Here is a 16,987-nt window from a genome sequence, read left to right as displayed (position 1 = left end):
AAAATTGCAAATCAAATTGCTATCGCAATTTTTTGCAAAAAGAAATCGCAATTAGGTTTTTCTGGAAATCGTGCAGGGCTTTTTTCACTTATTCAAAGGTACACTGTCTTTATCCTTGAGAGTGTTTGTGGCCACTGTTGATATCTCCACTATTAAAGCATTTACAATTTCACTTTACATTTCACTTTTCTTTTTGATGCACTGCCATCAGAAGAGTATGTCTCAAACTTGGAAACCTTAATGAAATGGGAAAAAGGTGAACTAAAAAGAACAATAGTGTCATCATTCCCTCAGTGTCATATACATACTTCTGCACGTAGCCACGACCCATCATAACACGAGTACTAACTGTATTTGGTAATTGACACAAGAGAGTGTGCATTTTAGCAACGATCACATGCAAAGCTGTTCTTAAAAATGCTTTAGTGTTAGTTGCAGGGATTCAGGTTCTGACTAACACCTCCCCACTCTCACTTCTTCCTCTTAATCTTGGTTACTGACATTACTAACCGCTGTTGTCCAACTTACTGTTTTGCCTTTGCTATTCCGGCCTTCCTTCCTGTCTGCATAGAATGTCTCTGGAGGTTATGACCATCCTGTGTCGCTGTGAGAATATCGAAACCTCGGAGGGTGTTCCCTTGGATGTGACTGGGGTGGCCCAGGTAATGTATTTCCGAGAGACCCCCCTCCCAACAACAACAAACAGCAGAGGCTGGCTATCAAGACCAAAAGAAGACACAGGAGAAGTGGCTCATAACTAATTAGCTAAAACATGTTATATGTTTGTTTTTGTGTGTGTTCCTCGTGGCTTCCCTCTTCTGCCGTCAAATGGGTGCAATCAACTGTCACTAACTTGCTGCGACGCTTCACTCTGAGAAAACATGGCAATAGAGTAAATGATAAGAATAGTTTCAACCAAAAACTGAAAAACAGAATCCAAATTCATTTGTCCTGATAAAGTTGATTAAAATTGCAACAACCAACCAAATTTAAAGGTCTGCTTTAGGGAGCATTTATTTACACTCCATTGTCAGTGCTCTGGAATCCTTGGGTGAATGGTTTCACTTTGTCTTGTTTATTTCCTTGTGTTCTGGCCCCTCCCATTTGCTTCTCCTCCGTACATGCCTATTTTTATTTTATATTTTTCCACATTCTTCACAGGATAACGCTTGAGATTATGACCCTGCAGCCCAAGTGTGAGGATGTAGAGACAGCGGAGGGTGTAGCTATTACGGTCACAGGGGTGGCTCAGGTAAATCACCACACATGTTGTTTTTGGGAATGCCAGTTCAGACTCCTCCCCTATTCCCACGCATCCCTGTAACTTTCCTTTCTTCGTGAATAACCCCATAATCACGTCGCAAAAAGTTCTTACAGAGGGCCCACGTGTCATGACATATCTGCATTTGTTTAGTTAGCCTCCCAGGTTTTGGGTCTGCATTTTTTTGCTCTGTACAGAGGATATTATGGATAGGTATCAACCTATCCTGACAGTAATAATGTGTTGTTAATAAGACACAAGCAGAACAAGGTTTTACTATGGTGCCGGTTCTTCAAATAAGGGATTGGTTCAGCTTTAAATATTGTATTGCGTGGCATTACAACCCATAACAGTCTTTTTGATCATTTGGATTTTCTTTGCTTAGATCAGACCTATATTTTGTCTGAAATACGTTCCAATGGGACAGCAAAAAAGGCCCCTGTGGCATGCTGCATGTCTCCTTCCATGTTTTTGTTATTTTTCTTGTTTGATCTTCATTTACATCAGGCTTTTTGTGACCTTAAACTCGATTTTGTTTGTGGTACCATTTGGATCTTATTAGTATTAGTTATCAATTATTACTTGTACAAAACACTAGGGGCTATAAGGCTGACATCAGCCGAGTAACTATAGTAATGTAGTCATCCCAATACACAGCACACTTCGAATTTTGTGTGTTTGTAAAGGTGACTGTGGGTGTTCTTTCATGTCTAGACGGCTTTATTAATGTTATAAAATGTAAACAGGTTATTATGCTTCACCTATGAAAATATTACATTTATAATATACTTTGTAGAAATTAATTTACCACGGTCAAACCCAAATCCAATTAACAGCAATACATGAGGGTTTACTCCTTTACTCTTGGCAACCAGAAATAGTTTTGTAGTTTATAACAAAATGTGGAAAAAATAGGTTGATAGATCTAAGGGGGAAAAAATGTTGGTTGTCTCTTACTGCATTGAAGCTATTCAAAATTACCTTGCCACTTTGGCATTAATTAAAAACGTAAACAAAACACAATAAATAGGCAAAAACTATGAGAAAACAAATGTTCTTTAGACAATGTATCTTTGGGGAAAAGATTCAGCTACTATATAAAAATAAATAGAATGGTTGTTTGTCAAATACAGCGGTAAATCTGTCACAATGAAGCATTCAAATCAATTCTAAATTAACAATTATCTTTGTGGGCTTTTGAATAGACGAGGCCACACTGTTGCTAAACTGAACTGAGCTTTATCAGAAACAAAGTATAATTTTATCAATGAGACAATTATGTCCATCAAAGTAGAACAAGCAAACACCTGCAGAGCACAGCGACCATGTTGATGATCAACAAATAAAGTGAGCGATGGTCATAATCGTGGTGGTAGTGGCACTCAAAAATCGCATGGAGTGTTTATGCCAGGGGCCGAACCTGATGTACATATTAGTTGTAAAAATACATTCTGTAAAATAATTGTCCAAAAAACAATTGTAAAGTAAAAGATAAGTCTTCCTATTCAAAAGCAGAGTGGCGGCCATGAGTAATTTCAACCATACTTGAATCTGGCCAACATTCTTAACATATTCCTTATGCTGCTCCCATTGAGCTGTTATTCATTAAGATCCAAACAAGTAACATGTGTTATTGTTCCTTTTCACTTTACACACAGTTTTTCAGTTGTTATTATTGCTGTTAATCACTCCACTTTTTTATTTGTTTGCCTTGATCGAGAGAAGGAAAGAATGACAAGAGTTGCCTCATTATCAGGCCTGACTCCTGTTATTGTGTTTGAGCAAACATTCTGCTCTGTGTGTACTTCCTCCCTGCATGCTGACAATGAGTCCACTGTTTGGATGAGGCCCTCACTTTCTCACTATACTTAACGCACATTTTCACAATGCCACCGTATTATTGGTCCAAATCTCTCATGGCAACAGGGGTGACCTTGAATTATGGACGCCTTTAGACTTAAAAGGAAAGTGGCCACCCGGTCAGTTTAAAGAATGCTACATTAAGTTAATGCTGGTTATTGCTTCTGGTTTTAAGTAAAACTACATGTTTGTAATCTAGAATGGCTTGACAAATTGGTTATTAAAAATTAAAAGTGTTGCACTTTGTGTATGACATTTTCTTTTTGTGTACTTTCCTGTTTTGTATTGTAAAGGAGGAGAGGTTAATGTTAAATGGGCAGGAGTCAAAGGTCGAGACTCACTTTTCCAAATACTCTTAAGAGTTTATTTTGTCACAGGAGAGCTTCCCTGCATTCTGTCTGAGCCAGCTTGCTGTGTGCTCGTCCAGCTTGCAACGTGGAATTACACCCCCGCCCTCTTTACATTGTGTGTCCTTCTATCCTTGTATGAGTGCATGTTACCAAAAAAAACGGTGTGACCGCTCGCCTAAGGACCCAGCGCACTTCTCTCTTCTTACAGCCCTAGTGGAGTACAGCATCACTCCATCCTTTTTTAATTTTTTTTACCATATAAGTGAGCATTTACCCTCAGTGATGTCTCCCCTATTTTCTTTTTGTATGCATGGACAACTAGCATGGTATGTTAAATACAATTATTAAAAAGTTGCAAAATGGTCATGCATACTGCTATTTTAGAAATATTATTACATATATACTATTAAGCATGTGCAATTTTGTTTAATCCCTCTATTGAGCCAAGGGAACTAAATTAAACAAAGCCAGCAGCTGCTTCCACCAGGATGTTGCTGTATTTTTTTATCTTACAAAAAAAGCAACACTTTCTATACTACCATTGTGTTAATCCATGTATAATGATAAGAACCTAGGAACATTGTTAGTGGTTGTATAGCATATAATGGGTTGCTCCTTTTCAGCTGACAATGTTTGTCCACACTGACACCAGGTTAAGGTGATGACCGAGAATGAACTGCTGGGTTACGCCTGCGAGCAGTTTCTAGGGAAGTCAGTCATCGAGATCAAGAGCGTCATCCTGCAAACTCTTGAAGGTCACCTGCGTGCCATCCTTGGTAGGGCGCTGCTTGGTTTTTATACATCATTATTAGGGATGTGCCGATAGACCAGCCAAAGATCCGTATCAGTTAATTTTCGTGAAAAAAGACTTGGTTGCCTTTTTCTATCAATTTTTTTAATGCTGATCCCCTCTGGCTGTCAAGCGGCTACCATCTAATTATGTTAAGTGTGGAGCTGTTCTCCTATGCTAATAATAATTACCTCCATTACGGCAAATAAACTGCATTTCTTACTATCTTATGTAACATTGTCACCGGAGGACAAGGCTAAACATTGTTTGTCCTTCTATCCTTGTGTGACCGCAAGCCAGGAGCAGGCATGCTAATAGCTAAACTAACAGCTAAGCTAGATTTACACAACACCAAAAAATAAGCGTTGAATTTAAGAGGTGTAGTTGGATCTACGTACTGAAGAAAGTAGGCCTGGGTGATATGGCGTTAAAAATATGATTTATAATTATTTCAGATTTCTTTCCCCCCTCATTTTTAAAGAAACCATTGAATAAAAATGACCGAGATATTTCAAAAAAAAATAAAAAAAAAAATTATTTAATCAAAAAATAGTACTTTGAAATGGTACTGCATTCACTGCATCTTGCTTTTAGCAAAATTCTAAATTGTATAATGTTGTTCTTTTTAAACCAGATATAAATTGTACTTTTATGCAACTAATTTAAGAGTTTCCCTTGGGAGGCAATACTTCTGCTTGAATAGAATGTTTGTTTAATAAAATGTAATATTGCACCATGTATCCCCCAGGGTCTGTATGGTTTGCCTTGTAAGTAGTTATATTTCTTGCACTCGACTGGAGGCTTCAGTTTCAGATGCTGGAATAAGTGTGTTGTGCTGATGCCTTTTTGAAACAAATTTCGCACCATGCAGTCACTTGTTCCACACCCGTTGCCCGCAAAACCAAAGTACTGACAACACTTTTCTTTTTTTTGGAACCAATGTTTCGCTCTCATTCACGTTAGCATTAGCCATGCTTAGCTATGTGTGCCGCTAAGGAAGTAAGGAGACGGGGCAAGCTAAGGAAGCTCCTGCGGGGCAAAAAGTTTGCCGGATAGGGAGAAAAAAAAGGGATTTTTAAATTGTCTGCAACAAAAAACTCGAATAAATGATATATTGCCCAGGCCTCGAAGAAAGTAAGCAGATATTAATATGAAATTGATAGGAGTCTCGAAAGAGGATAATATGTTGGTGTGTCAGCTTTGTCACAGTCAGTACTCACCATGTACAGTAAGAGGAGGGCAGATTGATCCATAATTTAGTGGTGTTGATACCAATGGAATTATCAGTATATGATCAATACTAGAGTGATTAGATTGAGATCGATTTTTTTTTTTTAGTCATTTGTTCTTCTGGACGCAGAAGGACTTTAATGATTTAAATGAGTCGTTGATAGTACTTTTTGTTTTTGTTTCGTTATTGTGTACTATTGAATTTGTTTTACTCAAACAATTGTATGTTATTAAATAAAATCAGTATGTAGTTTAAATACTGTATTGATGTTGTTAAACTGTCATTAGTACTCACCATAAATAAATACAAATTAAAAAAAATGGTTTTAGTATCGGCCGATCTCACTGATGGATGATCAGAATCGTCAGCATAAAACTCTGATGGGATTATCCCTAATGTGCTTACATCATCAACATTAATGTTGCTGGGTTATTATGAGCTAACAATCATTGTTAGCAGTTGTACCAAAATGAATTGTGTTCAACAGCACTGTGTAGTATAGGTGAAGGTATCACATTGCACAAAACAGGTTTTGTGGCACCTCTTTTGATCACAGGGAGGTGTGTGTAAAAGCCTGTTTAACTGCATAATATGTAGCATTTTGTGGGACTTGAGAAAGGTATTATGGCTAAAAAGTCACAATTGTACATGATATCAATCAACTATTATGTGAGGGACAAAATCATATACCTGTTTTTTCTATTACAGGCACCTTGACTGTGGAGCAGATTTACCAAGACAGGGACAAGTTTGCCACTCTGGTCCGAGAGGTGGCAGCACCTGATGTCGGCCGCATGGGCATTGAGATCCTCAGCTTTACCATTAAGGTGGGAGATGTGGAACGCTACTTCTTGAGTGACTGTTACTATAACTGCTTTTGCATTTACTTCGTCTTTTAACGAAACAAACCTCTGCCAAGGCAAGTTGCATACCTTACAGGACTGTCAGATCATCTTTACCGCTACACAGGGATCTGTTTTACAACCTGTGGCAAGACTCTGTACTTAAAGAGAAACTGTACTTCTTAAAATGTTTTGCCTGTCGTTCACAATTATTATGAGAGACAACAACACACGTCTTGGCTCGTTTGGTAGATCTCTGTGCCAGCAACCTGAAGGTTCCTGGTTTGATCCCCGGCTTCCGTCATTCTAGTCAAATTGGTTGTGTCCTTGAGCAAGACACTTCACCCTTGCTCGTCATGGGTTATAGATAGTGCCTTGCATGACAGCGTCCGGCATCAGAGAGTGTGTGTGCATGTGCGTGTGCGTGCGTGTGTGTGAATGGATGAATGTGGAAATAGTGTCAAAGCCTTAGCTAGCTCATGGCTAATACTGTAGCACACTGATGTGTTCGTACGCTAGAAAAACAGTTCCTCAGCTTTTGCTCATACAAGAAACGCTACAGCCTGGTTATTATACAGGTTACAGAACATAAATGAAGTATTGTTGGCGGTTTTTGATTGCATTTTTAAAATGATTTAGAGCCAGAATGGATTGCTCCCATTAACTGCATTTTCTAGCCACCAAGAACGAGATGATTTTTACATATTAGAACGCAAAAAAATCTCAAAACCTTTTTTCTTTTTGTCTTTCATAAAAATTGTGAAAAATTCCAGAAAAATGCAGTTAATCTTTAACCTTAGTAAGTGCTGCTGCTGAAATTAGTAAATGTCCTTTGATGTCAGTGTATAAACGAGGATGTCTTTAGCTGATACGACTAATTGGGCAAGATTTCTATTAGAGGAACAGACCCATTTTGAGGAAATGGATGACAGCCTTTTCCACGGTATGCCACATACTGAAAGATTGAAAACCATTTTTACCATTAAAGTGATAATTGTTTCTCTGACTAAGCACTCAACGTTTTCCATTGAAATTAATCCTCCAAAACAGCACAATTTTAAAATGTAACATGCCTTTTAAAAATAATAAACTTTTAGATGAGAAATACTGTATCAAAAATAATAAAATAGAATGTACTACTAACAACTTCAGTATTTTCTTGAAGTAATGTAATAACATCCATCCATCTTCTTCCGCTTATCCGAGGTCGGGTCGCGGGGGCAGCAGCCTAAGCAGGGAAGCCCAGACTTCCCTCTCCCCAGCCACTTCGTCCAGCACTTCCCGGGGGATCCCGAGGCGTTCCCAAGCCAGCCGGGTTGGACTTGCCCTAAACACCTCCCTCGGGAGGCGTTCGGGTGGCATCCTGACCATATGCCCGAACCACCTCATCTGGCTCCTCTCGATGTGGAGGAGCAGCGGCTTTACTTTGAGCTCCTCCCAGATGGCAGAGCTTCTCACCCTATCTCTAAGGGAGAGCCCCGCCACCCGGCGGAGGAAACACATTTCGGCCGCTTGTAGCCGTGATCTTATCCTTTCGGTCATGACCCAAAGCTCATGACCATAGGTGAGGACGGGAACGTAGATCGACCGGTAAATTGAGAGCTTTGCCTTTCGGCTCAGTTCCTTCTTCACCACAACGGATCGGTACAATGTCCGCATTACTGAAGACGCCGCACCGATCCGCCTGTCAATCTCACAATCCACTCTTCCCCCACTCGTGAACAAGACTCCTAGGTACTTGAACTCCTCCACTTGGGGCAGGGTCTCTTCCCCAACCCGGAGATGGCACTCCACCCTTTTCCGGGCGAGAACCATGGACTCGGACTTTGAGGTGCTGATTCTCATTCCTGTCGCTTCACACTCGGCTGCGAACCGATCCAGTGAGAGCTGAAGATCCCGGCCAGATGAAGCCATCAGGACCACATCATCTGCAAAAAGCAGAGACCTAATCCCGCGGCCACCAAATCGGAACCCCTCAACGCCTTGACTGCGCCTAGAAATTCTGTCCATAAAAGTTATGAACAGAATGGCTGACAAAGGACAGCCTTGGCGGAGTCCAACCCTCACTGGAAACGTGTCCGACTTACTGCCGGCAATGCGGACCAAGCTCTGACACTGATCATACAGGGAACGGACCGCCACAATAAGACAGTCCGGTACCCCATACTCTCTGAGCACTCCCCACAGGACTTCCCGGGGGACACGGTCGAATGCCTTCTCCAATTCCACAAAGCACATGTAGACTGGTTGGGCAAACTCCCATGCACCCTCAAGAACCCTGCCGAGAGTATAGAGCTGGCCCAAAGTTCCACGACCAGGACGAAAACCACACTGTTCCTCCTGAATCCGAGGTTCGACTATCCGGCGTAGCCTCCTCTCCAGTACACCTGAATAAACCTTACCGGGAAGGCTGAGGAGTGTGATCCCACGATAGTTGGAACACACCCTCCGGTCCCCCTTCTTAAAGAGAGGGACCACCACCCTGGTCTGCCAATCCAGAGGTACCGCCCCCGATGTCCACGCGATGCTGCAGAGTCTTGTCAACCAAGACAGCCCCACAGCATCCAGAGCCTTAAGGAACTCCGGGCGGATCTCATCTACCCCTGGGGCCTTGCCGCCGAGGAGTTTTTTAACTACCTCAGCAACCTCAGCCCCAGAAATAGTAGAGCCCACCACAGATTCACCAGGCACTGCTTCCTCAAAGGAAGACGTGTTGGTGGGATTAAGGAGGTCTTCGAAGTATTCCCTCCACCGATCCACAACATCCGCAGTCGAAGTCAGCAGAACACCATCCGCACCATACACGGTGTTGATAGTGCACTGCTTCCCCTTCCTGAGGCGGCGTATGGTGGTCCAGAATCGCTTCGAAGCCGTCCGGAAGTCGTTTTCCATGGCTTCCCCGAACTCTTCCCATGTCCGAGTTTTAGCCTCCGCGACCGCTAAAGCTGCACGATAGGACTCCTTCTTCAGCTTGACGGCATCCCTCACTGCTGGTGTCCACCAACGGGTTCTGGGATTACCGCCACGACAGGCACCAACAACCTTGCGGCCACAGCTCCAATCAGCCGCCTCGACAATAGAGGTTCGGAACATGGTCCACTCGGACTCAATGTCCAGCACCTCCCTCGTGACATGTTCAAAGTTCTTCCGAAGGTGGGAATTAAAACTCTCTCTGACAGGAGACTCTGCCAGACGTTTCCAGCAGACCTTCACAATGCGCTTGGGCCTGCCAGGTCTGTCCGGCATCCTCCCCCACCATTGCAGCTAACTCACCACCAGGCGGTGATCAGTAGAAAGCTCCGCCCCTCTCTTCACCCGAGTGTCCAAAACATGTGGCCGCAAATCCGATGACACAACTACAAAGTCGATCATGGAACTGCGGCCTAGGATGTCCTGATGCCAAGTGCACATATGGACACCCTTATGTTTGAACATGGTGTTTGTTATGGACAATTTGTGACGCGAACGAAAGTCCAATAACAAAACACCCCTGGGGTTTAGATCCGGGCGGCCATTCTTCCCAATCACGCCTCTCCAGGTTTCACTGTCGTTGCCAACATGAGTGTTGAAGTCCACCAGTAGGACAAGGGAATCACCCGGGGGAGCACTTTCCAGTACTCCCTTGAGTGTACCCAAAAAGGGTGGGTACTCTGAACTGCTGTTTGGTGCGTAAGTACAAACAACAGTCAGGACCCGTCCCCCCACCCGAAGGCGGAGGGAAGCTACCCTCTCGTCCACCGGGTTGAAATCCAACGTGCAGGCTTTGAGCCGGGGGGCAACTAGAATTGCCACCCCAGCCCGTCGCCTCTCACTGCCGGCAACGCCAGAGTGGAAGCGAGTCCAGTCCCTCTCGAGAAAACTGGTTCCAGAGCCCTTGCTGTGCGTCGAGGTGAGTCCGACTATATCCAGCCGGAACTTCTCTACCTCGCGCACCAGCTCAGGCTCCTTCCCCCCCAGTGAGGTGACGTTCCACGTCCCAAGAGCTAGCTTCTGTAGCCGAGGATCGGACCGCCAAGTGCCCTGTCTTCGGCTGCCGCCCAGCTCACAATGTCCCCGACCTCTATGGCCCCTCCCATGAGTGGTGAGCCCATTGGAGGGATGACCCACATTGCCTCTTCGGGCTGTGCCCGACCGGGCCCCATGGGGACAGGCCCGGCCACCAGGCGCTCGCCATCGGGCCCCAACTCCTGGCCTGCCTCCAGAGCGGGGCCCCGGTGACCCGCGTTCGGGCAAGGGAAATCTGAGTCCATTTAGTTGTAATTCCATAGAAGTCTTTGAGCTGCTCTTTGTCTGATCACTCACCTAGGACCTGTTTGTCTTGGGAGACCCTACCAGGGGGCATGAAAGCCCCCAGACAACATAGCTCCTAGGATCATTGGGACACAAAAACTCCTCTACCACGGTAAGGTAGCAGCTCAGAGAGGAGTCGAGGTCAACAGAACACCATCCGCACCATACACCGTGTTGACATTGTTGAGGCGGCGGATGGTAGTCCATAATCGCTTTGAAGCCGTCCGGAAGTCGTTTTCCATGGCTTCCCCGAACTCCTCCCATATCCGAGTTTTGGCTTCCACGATCGCTGAAGCTGCACACCACTTGGCCTGTCGGTACCCGTCCACTGCCTCCGGAGTCCTATGAGCCAAAAGAACCCGATAGGACTCTTTCTTCAGCTTGACGGCATCCCTCACTGCTGGTGTCCACCAACGAGTTCTGGGATTACCGCCACGACAGGCACGAACTACCTTGCGGCCACAGCTCTAATCAGCCGCCTCGACAATAGAGGTGCGGAACATGGTCCACTCTGACTCAATGTCCAGCACCTCCCTCGTGACATGTTCAAAGTTCTTCCGAAGGTGGGAATTAAAACTCTCTCTGACAGGAGACTCTGCCAGACGTTTCCAGCAGACCTTCACAATGCGCTTGGGCCTGCCAGGTCTGTCCGGCATCCTCCCCCACCATCGCAGCCAACTCACCACCAGGTGGTGATTGGTAGAAAGCTCCGCCCCTCTCCTACCCGAGTGTCCAAAACATGAGGGCGCAAATCCGATGACACAACTACAAAGTCGATCATGGAACTGCGGCCTAGGGTGTCCTGGTGCCAAGTGCACATATGGACACCCTTATGTTTGAACATGGTGTTTGTTATGGACAATTTGTGACGCGAACGAAAGTCCAATAACAAAACACCCCTGGGGTTTAGATCCGGGCGGCCATTCTTCCCAATCCCGCATCTCCAGGTTTGACTGTCGTTGCCAACATGAGTGTTGAAGTCCCCCAGTAGGACAAGGGAATCACCCGGGGGAGCACTTTCCAGTACTCCCTCGAGTGTATCCAAAAAGGGTGGGTACTCTGAACTGCTGTTTGGTGCGTAAGCACAAAATACAGTCAGGACCCGTCCCCCCACCCGAAGGCGGGGGGAGGCTACCCTCTCGTCCACTGGGTTGAACTCCAACGTGCAGGCTTTGAGCCGGGGGGCAACTAGAATTGCCACCCCAGCCCGTCGCCTATCACTGCCGGCAACACCAGAGTGAAAGAGAGTCCAGTCCCTCTCGAGAGAACTGGTTCCAGAGCCCTTGTTGTGCGTCGAGGTGAGTCTGACTATATCCAGCCAGAACTTCTCTACCTCGCGCACTAGCTCAGGCTCCTTCCCCCCCAGTGAGGTGATGATCCACGTCCCAAGAGCTAGGTTATGTAGCTGAGGATCGGACCGCCAAGTGCCCTGCCGCCCAGTTTGTAATGCACCCGACCGCTAATGTAATAACAATGTATAGCATTTAACTTAGAGAGTGGACTTCTACAGCATGTCCTGCGTGGCTTGGTTGCTGGCTAAACCAGCAACCTGAGGGTTCCTGGTTCGACCCCTGGCTTCCACCATCCTCGTCACGTCTGTTGTGTCCTTGGGCAAGACACTACACCCTTGCTCTTGAATGGTTGTAGGGCAGCTCCTGCCATTAGTATGTGAATGGGGAAATACTGTCAAAGCGCTTTGAGTATCTTGAAGGTAGAAAAGCGCTACACAAGTTTAACCCATTTACCATTCCTTCCAGTGCTCCTTTGTCAAACACACCATCAACAGCTTCTCCAAAACATTTTAAATCTTGATCAAGATGTCCTATCAATTTTTTGGAGCACCCCTGTCTATAAATGTTTAGATTTATTTTAACATTCGTGAATGGGGTTAGACTGTTTCTGCTTTAGTGTGGTGCAGACTAGCAATTATGTGCTCAAATTGCTTCTCCAAGTTAGCCACATGCTCGGCCCTTGTTCTTATGGTTTGTTTTTTTAATTCAATATATATCATCCATGTGTGTGAATGTGTGTGTGAATGTTGTCTGTCCATCTGTGTTGGGCCTGCGATGAGGTGGCGACTTGTCCAGGGTATACCCCGCCTGCCGCCCGATTGTAGCTGAGACAAGTACCAGCGCCCCCCTTGACCCCAAAGTGGAATAAGCGGTAGAAAATGGATGGATATATCATCCATGTCTTCTCAATGTTGTCCTTCACTCACTTTTTTCCTTACAATGTTTGGAAAGACAAATTATGTCGATCTCTAGCTATAAGCTAATGCTTGAGAGTAAGACCAACTAATGGTGGGGAAGCTTGTAACTCAAATTTTTGCTTGCAACTTAAAGCATTAACAATTAGCTCTTATCCTAAAGCGCTCTTAAGTTATTTCTAAATGCTAATATGGCTTTCTGTTTTTAAAAAAATGTCATCTTCGTTAATTGTATTTTTAGAATGAGCTTTGGCTCAATACAATGTGATGTGATAATACATATGTGATGACCAAACTGATGATCTTAATTCTTTTTGACAGGATGTGTATGACAAAGTGGAGTATCTGAGCTCACTTGGCAAAACGCAGACAGCTGCAGTGCAAAGGGACGCAGACATCGGCGTGGCAGAGGCAGAGAGAGACGCTGGAATCAGGGTAAACACAATTACATTTGCAAGAGCTGATTACAGGACAAATGGCAAGGTCATTTCACTTTTTTCTACAGGAAGCCGAGTGTAAGAAAGAAATGATGGATGTTAAGTTCTTAGCAGATACAAAAATGGCTGATTCCAAGCGGGAGCTGGAAATGCAGAGAGCAGCCTTCAATCAGGAAGTGAACACAAAGGTATTTAGAGGAGTAGATCAGACATAATGTATTTCTGTGAGCAAAGCCTAAAAAGCCACTTTCTCTTTACAGAAAGCAGAAGCTCAGCTTGCTTATGAGCTGCAAGCAGCCAAAGAGCAGCAGAAGATCCGTCTGGAAGAAATTGAAATCGAAGTGGTCCAGAGGAAGAAGCAGATCAAGATTGAGGAGAAGGAAATAGACCGCACTGAGAAGGAGCTCATTGCCATTGTGAAAAGGCCTGCTGAGGCAGAAGCCTACAGGATGCAGCAGTTGGCTGAGGGACAGAAGTGAGTGGTCATTTGCTCACTTTTATTATAATGTTAAATTGTAAAAGGCTGGAGTGCCATTTCCGAGTTGGGGAGGAGATCTTGCCCAAAGTAGAGGAGTTCAAGTACCTCTGAGTCTTGCTTATGAGTGAGGGCACCGTGGATCTTGAGATCAACAGGCAGATCAGTGCGGCTTATGCAGTGATATGCACCCTCCGAGCTAAGCTGGAAGGCAAAACTTTTAATTTACCGGACAACCTACGTTCCTATCCTCATCTATGGTCATGAGCTTTGGGTTCTGACTGAAAGGACAAGCTCATGGGCACAACAGGCCGGAATGAGTTTCCTCCGTCGGGTGGCCGGGCTCTCCTTTAGAGATAAGGTGAGAAGTTCTATCATGTTTGAGGACCTCAGAGTAAAGCCGCCGCTCCTCCACATTGAGAGGAGCCAGATGACTGGTGGCTCAGGCATCTGGCCAGGATGCCCTCCCAGACGCCTATTAAGGGCACAGGGAAAACCCAGGACAAGCTGGGGAAACCGTTTCACAGCTGGTATGGGAACGCCTTGCGATCTCCCAATAGGAGCTGGACGAAGTGGCTGGGGAGAGGCAATCTGGGCTTCTCTGCTTAGGCTGTTGCTTCCGCTACCCAACCTCGGATAAGCAGACGAAGATCAGTTAATTGATCAACCAGTGCCTCAAAGGGCTTCACAAACCACAACAACATCCCCTGATCTGAACCCACATCCGGGCAAAGAAAAGCTCCAAAAGAAGAAACCTTAGGAAAATATTTGAGGACCCCCTTCCTGGATGACCAGCTGTAACAGATGCCAAGTGGGTGCATGTATGGAATTATTACAATTATGATGAGGTGAGAATCCAGTCCATCGGTAAGCCAACAGGGTTGTAGGGGATCTTCTTCCATGTAGACAACAACACAGAGACGACGCCAACTGATGCATAGAAGAGTGGTCCACCCCGGGTCACTATTTGGAACAGCTATCACATCCTCTAGACTGGTACCTCTTCAGAGAATATCTGTGGCCACCTGGTAGAGGGAGGCAAGGCAAAAAAGAAACATGGCAGGTCAATTTGTCTTAAAAGGGGTCTATTTAAAGACCAGAGTATCTAAATGAGTTTTTAGGTGGGGCCTAAATGTTTCTACTGAGGTAGCATGTCTCACTGTTGCCAGTAGGGCATTCCAGAGTACTGTAGCCTGAGTAAAAAACACTCTAGAGCCTGCAGACTTTTTTGGGGGCTCTGGGAGTCACTAATAAGCCGGCGTTCTTGGAATGCAGATTTCTGTATGGACCTTAGGGTACAGTACAATCAGCAAGATAAGATGGTGCTGGATTGATTAGTGTTTTGTACATAAGTAACAGAAAATTTAAATCGCATGTTAAGTATACCCAGACCAGGCTTAATATGATCAAACTTTTTTGTTGTATTCAAAAGTCCAGCAGACACATTTTTTACAAACTGTAATCTTTTAATGCTGGACATGGGGAGACCCGGAGATAATATGTTACAGTAATGAAAATGAGACGTAATGAATGCATGTATAATGATCTCAGTGTCACTGTTGGACAAAATGGGAAGGATTTTAACAATCTTACAGAGATGAAAGTTAAAAAAGTACCAATGATTGTCACACACACACTAGGTGTGGCGAAATTATTCTCTGCATTTAACCCCCCCCCCCTGGGAGGTGAGGGGAGCAGTGAGGAGCAGCGGTGGTCGCTCCCGGGAATAATTTTTGGGGATTTAACCCCCAATTCCAACCCTTGATGCTGAGTGCTAAACAGGGAGGTTATGGGTTCCATTTTAATAGTCTTTGGGACCCAAAGAATTGGGTCGAATGTAATGCCGAGATTCTTCACTGAGTCACTTTTTCCAATTGTTTTATTGTCGAATATTACTGTGGTAAGTCCCTGTGTCTAGTAGGACCGATAATTAACATCTCTGTTTTCTTTGCGTTAAAATGCAGAACATTGCTGGACATCCATTATTTATTTAATTAAGACACACCTCCAGATGATTACAATCTGGCGTGTTGGTCAGTTTAAGGAACATATAAAGTTAGCTGTCATCAGCATAACAGTGAAAGCTCACACCATAATTGCATATTATGTCACCTGTTGGATGGATGGATGGGAAAAAAATATAACTGCCAAAAAAGAGAGGACTCAAAAGGTGTGCCTTAAAGGGGTATCTCGGTTATGTAAATCACAAGATTGGACCCCAGTGTTCTATGTTTGTGAGCAAGGTTAAAATGTAAATGCAAGGATCTGCCAATGTGTTTTCACTGGTCCAAGTTCCTTTATACAACAGGAGCACTCCAGTGCTTTTAGGAATGTTTATCGCACATTTTGAACTGAACTCACCGGTTAAATAGTTCTGTTCTAGAATGACAGTCATGGGTGTAATTTTTTTAACTTCCACCAGGATGAAGACTGTCCTTACAGCCCAGGCTGAGGCAGAGAAGATCCGCTTTATCGGCGAAGCAGAAGCCGCCTCCATCGAAGCTGTGGGCAAGGCTGAGGCTGAGAAAATGAGGCTGAAGGCTGAAGCTTACCAGCAATACGGCGCTGCTGCCAAGACAGCTTTGGTCCTGGAGGCTCTGCCCATAGTCAGTATTTTCGATTCGATTCAATTCTGATTCTTGGGGTGACGATTCAATTCCGAATCGATTCTCAGTTCAACACAATTCTCATAATACATTATTTGGTATATAGATTATAAAAATCCCTTTTCTATGCAGGTTACAAAAGTTCCTCTTGGCTGCTGATGTATGATTTATGCGCGCAAAGTTGGCCTAAAAAAACATGTTTTTCAAACTGTATTTTTAACATTTTATTAACAAAAAACACGCAATGTTAATCTGATAAAATAGAGCATCCCCAACTCCAACCCAATCCCAGTTTTTACAATACTTAGGATATGAATTTACTAAGCAATTGAGAAAACATACAAATACAATACTTTTAAATACATTACTTAAAAAAAGGAAATCCCAAAAATGTTTTTTTTTTAAAAAAACAGAATCAATCATAATAATTATAATATCAATATTAGCTGTTTAATGTTTTTAATCCAAAAATGTTTTCTTAAAAAAAAAAAAAACATTTAGAATCTGAAAAAATTTTAAATCACGATCTGGATGTCCAATCAATTTTTTGGAGCACCCCTGTCGAACTGTGTAAAATCTTATTTCTAACATCCCAAGGAAGAATATGTTTGAGTAACTGACAATTTTGCGCAGCACAGG

General features: G+C 44.1%; 1 protein-coding gene across 3 annotated transcripts in view; it reads left to right on the top strand.

The window, feature by feature from the left end:
- Nucleotides 1-16,987, top strand: part of LOC133551354 (flotillin-2a) — a 55,025-nt gene that overhangs the window by 24,468 nt on the left and 13,570 nt on the right. Inside the window, exons 3-9 of one of the 3 annotated variants that reach the window (XM_061897989.1) lie at nucleotides 572-662; nucleotides 4,124-4,247; nucleotides 6,201-6,319; nucleotides 13,152-13,265; nucleotides 13,336-13,455; nucleotides 13,528-13,742; nucleotides 16,165-16,348. In XM_061897989.1, coding sequence (XP_061753973.1) covers nucleotides 572-662; nucleotides 4,124-4,247; nucleotides 6,201-6,319; nucleotides 13,152-13,265; nucleotides 13,336-13,455; nucleotides 13,528-13,742; nucleotides 16,165-16,348 — 967 coding nt within the window. Of the gene's footprint in view, nucleotides 1-571; nucleotides 663-1,161; nucleotides 1,253-4,123; nucleotides 4,248-6,200; nucleotides 6,320-13,151; nucleotides 13,266-13,335; nucleotides 13,456-13,527; nucleotides 13,743-16,164; nucleotides 16,349-16,987 lie in introns of all 3 variants that reach the window. The other 2 variants (XM_061897987.1, XM_061897990.1) reach the window with 2 other exon arrangements.

Source organism: Nerophis ophidion, linkage group LG04, assembly GCF_033978795.1.
Source record: "Nerophis ophidion isolate RoL-2023_Sa linkage group LG04, RoL_Noph_v1.0, whole genome shotgun sequence".
Lineage (NCBI taxonomy): Eukaryota > Metazoa > Chordata > Actinopteri > Syngnathiformes > Syngnathidae > Nerophis > Nerophis ophidion.
This window is presented reverse-complemented; position numbering and strand designations above follow the sequence as displayed.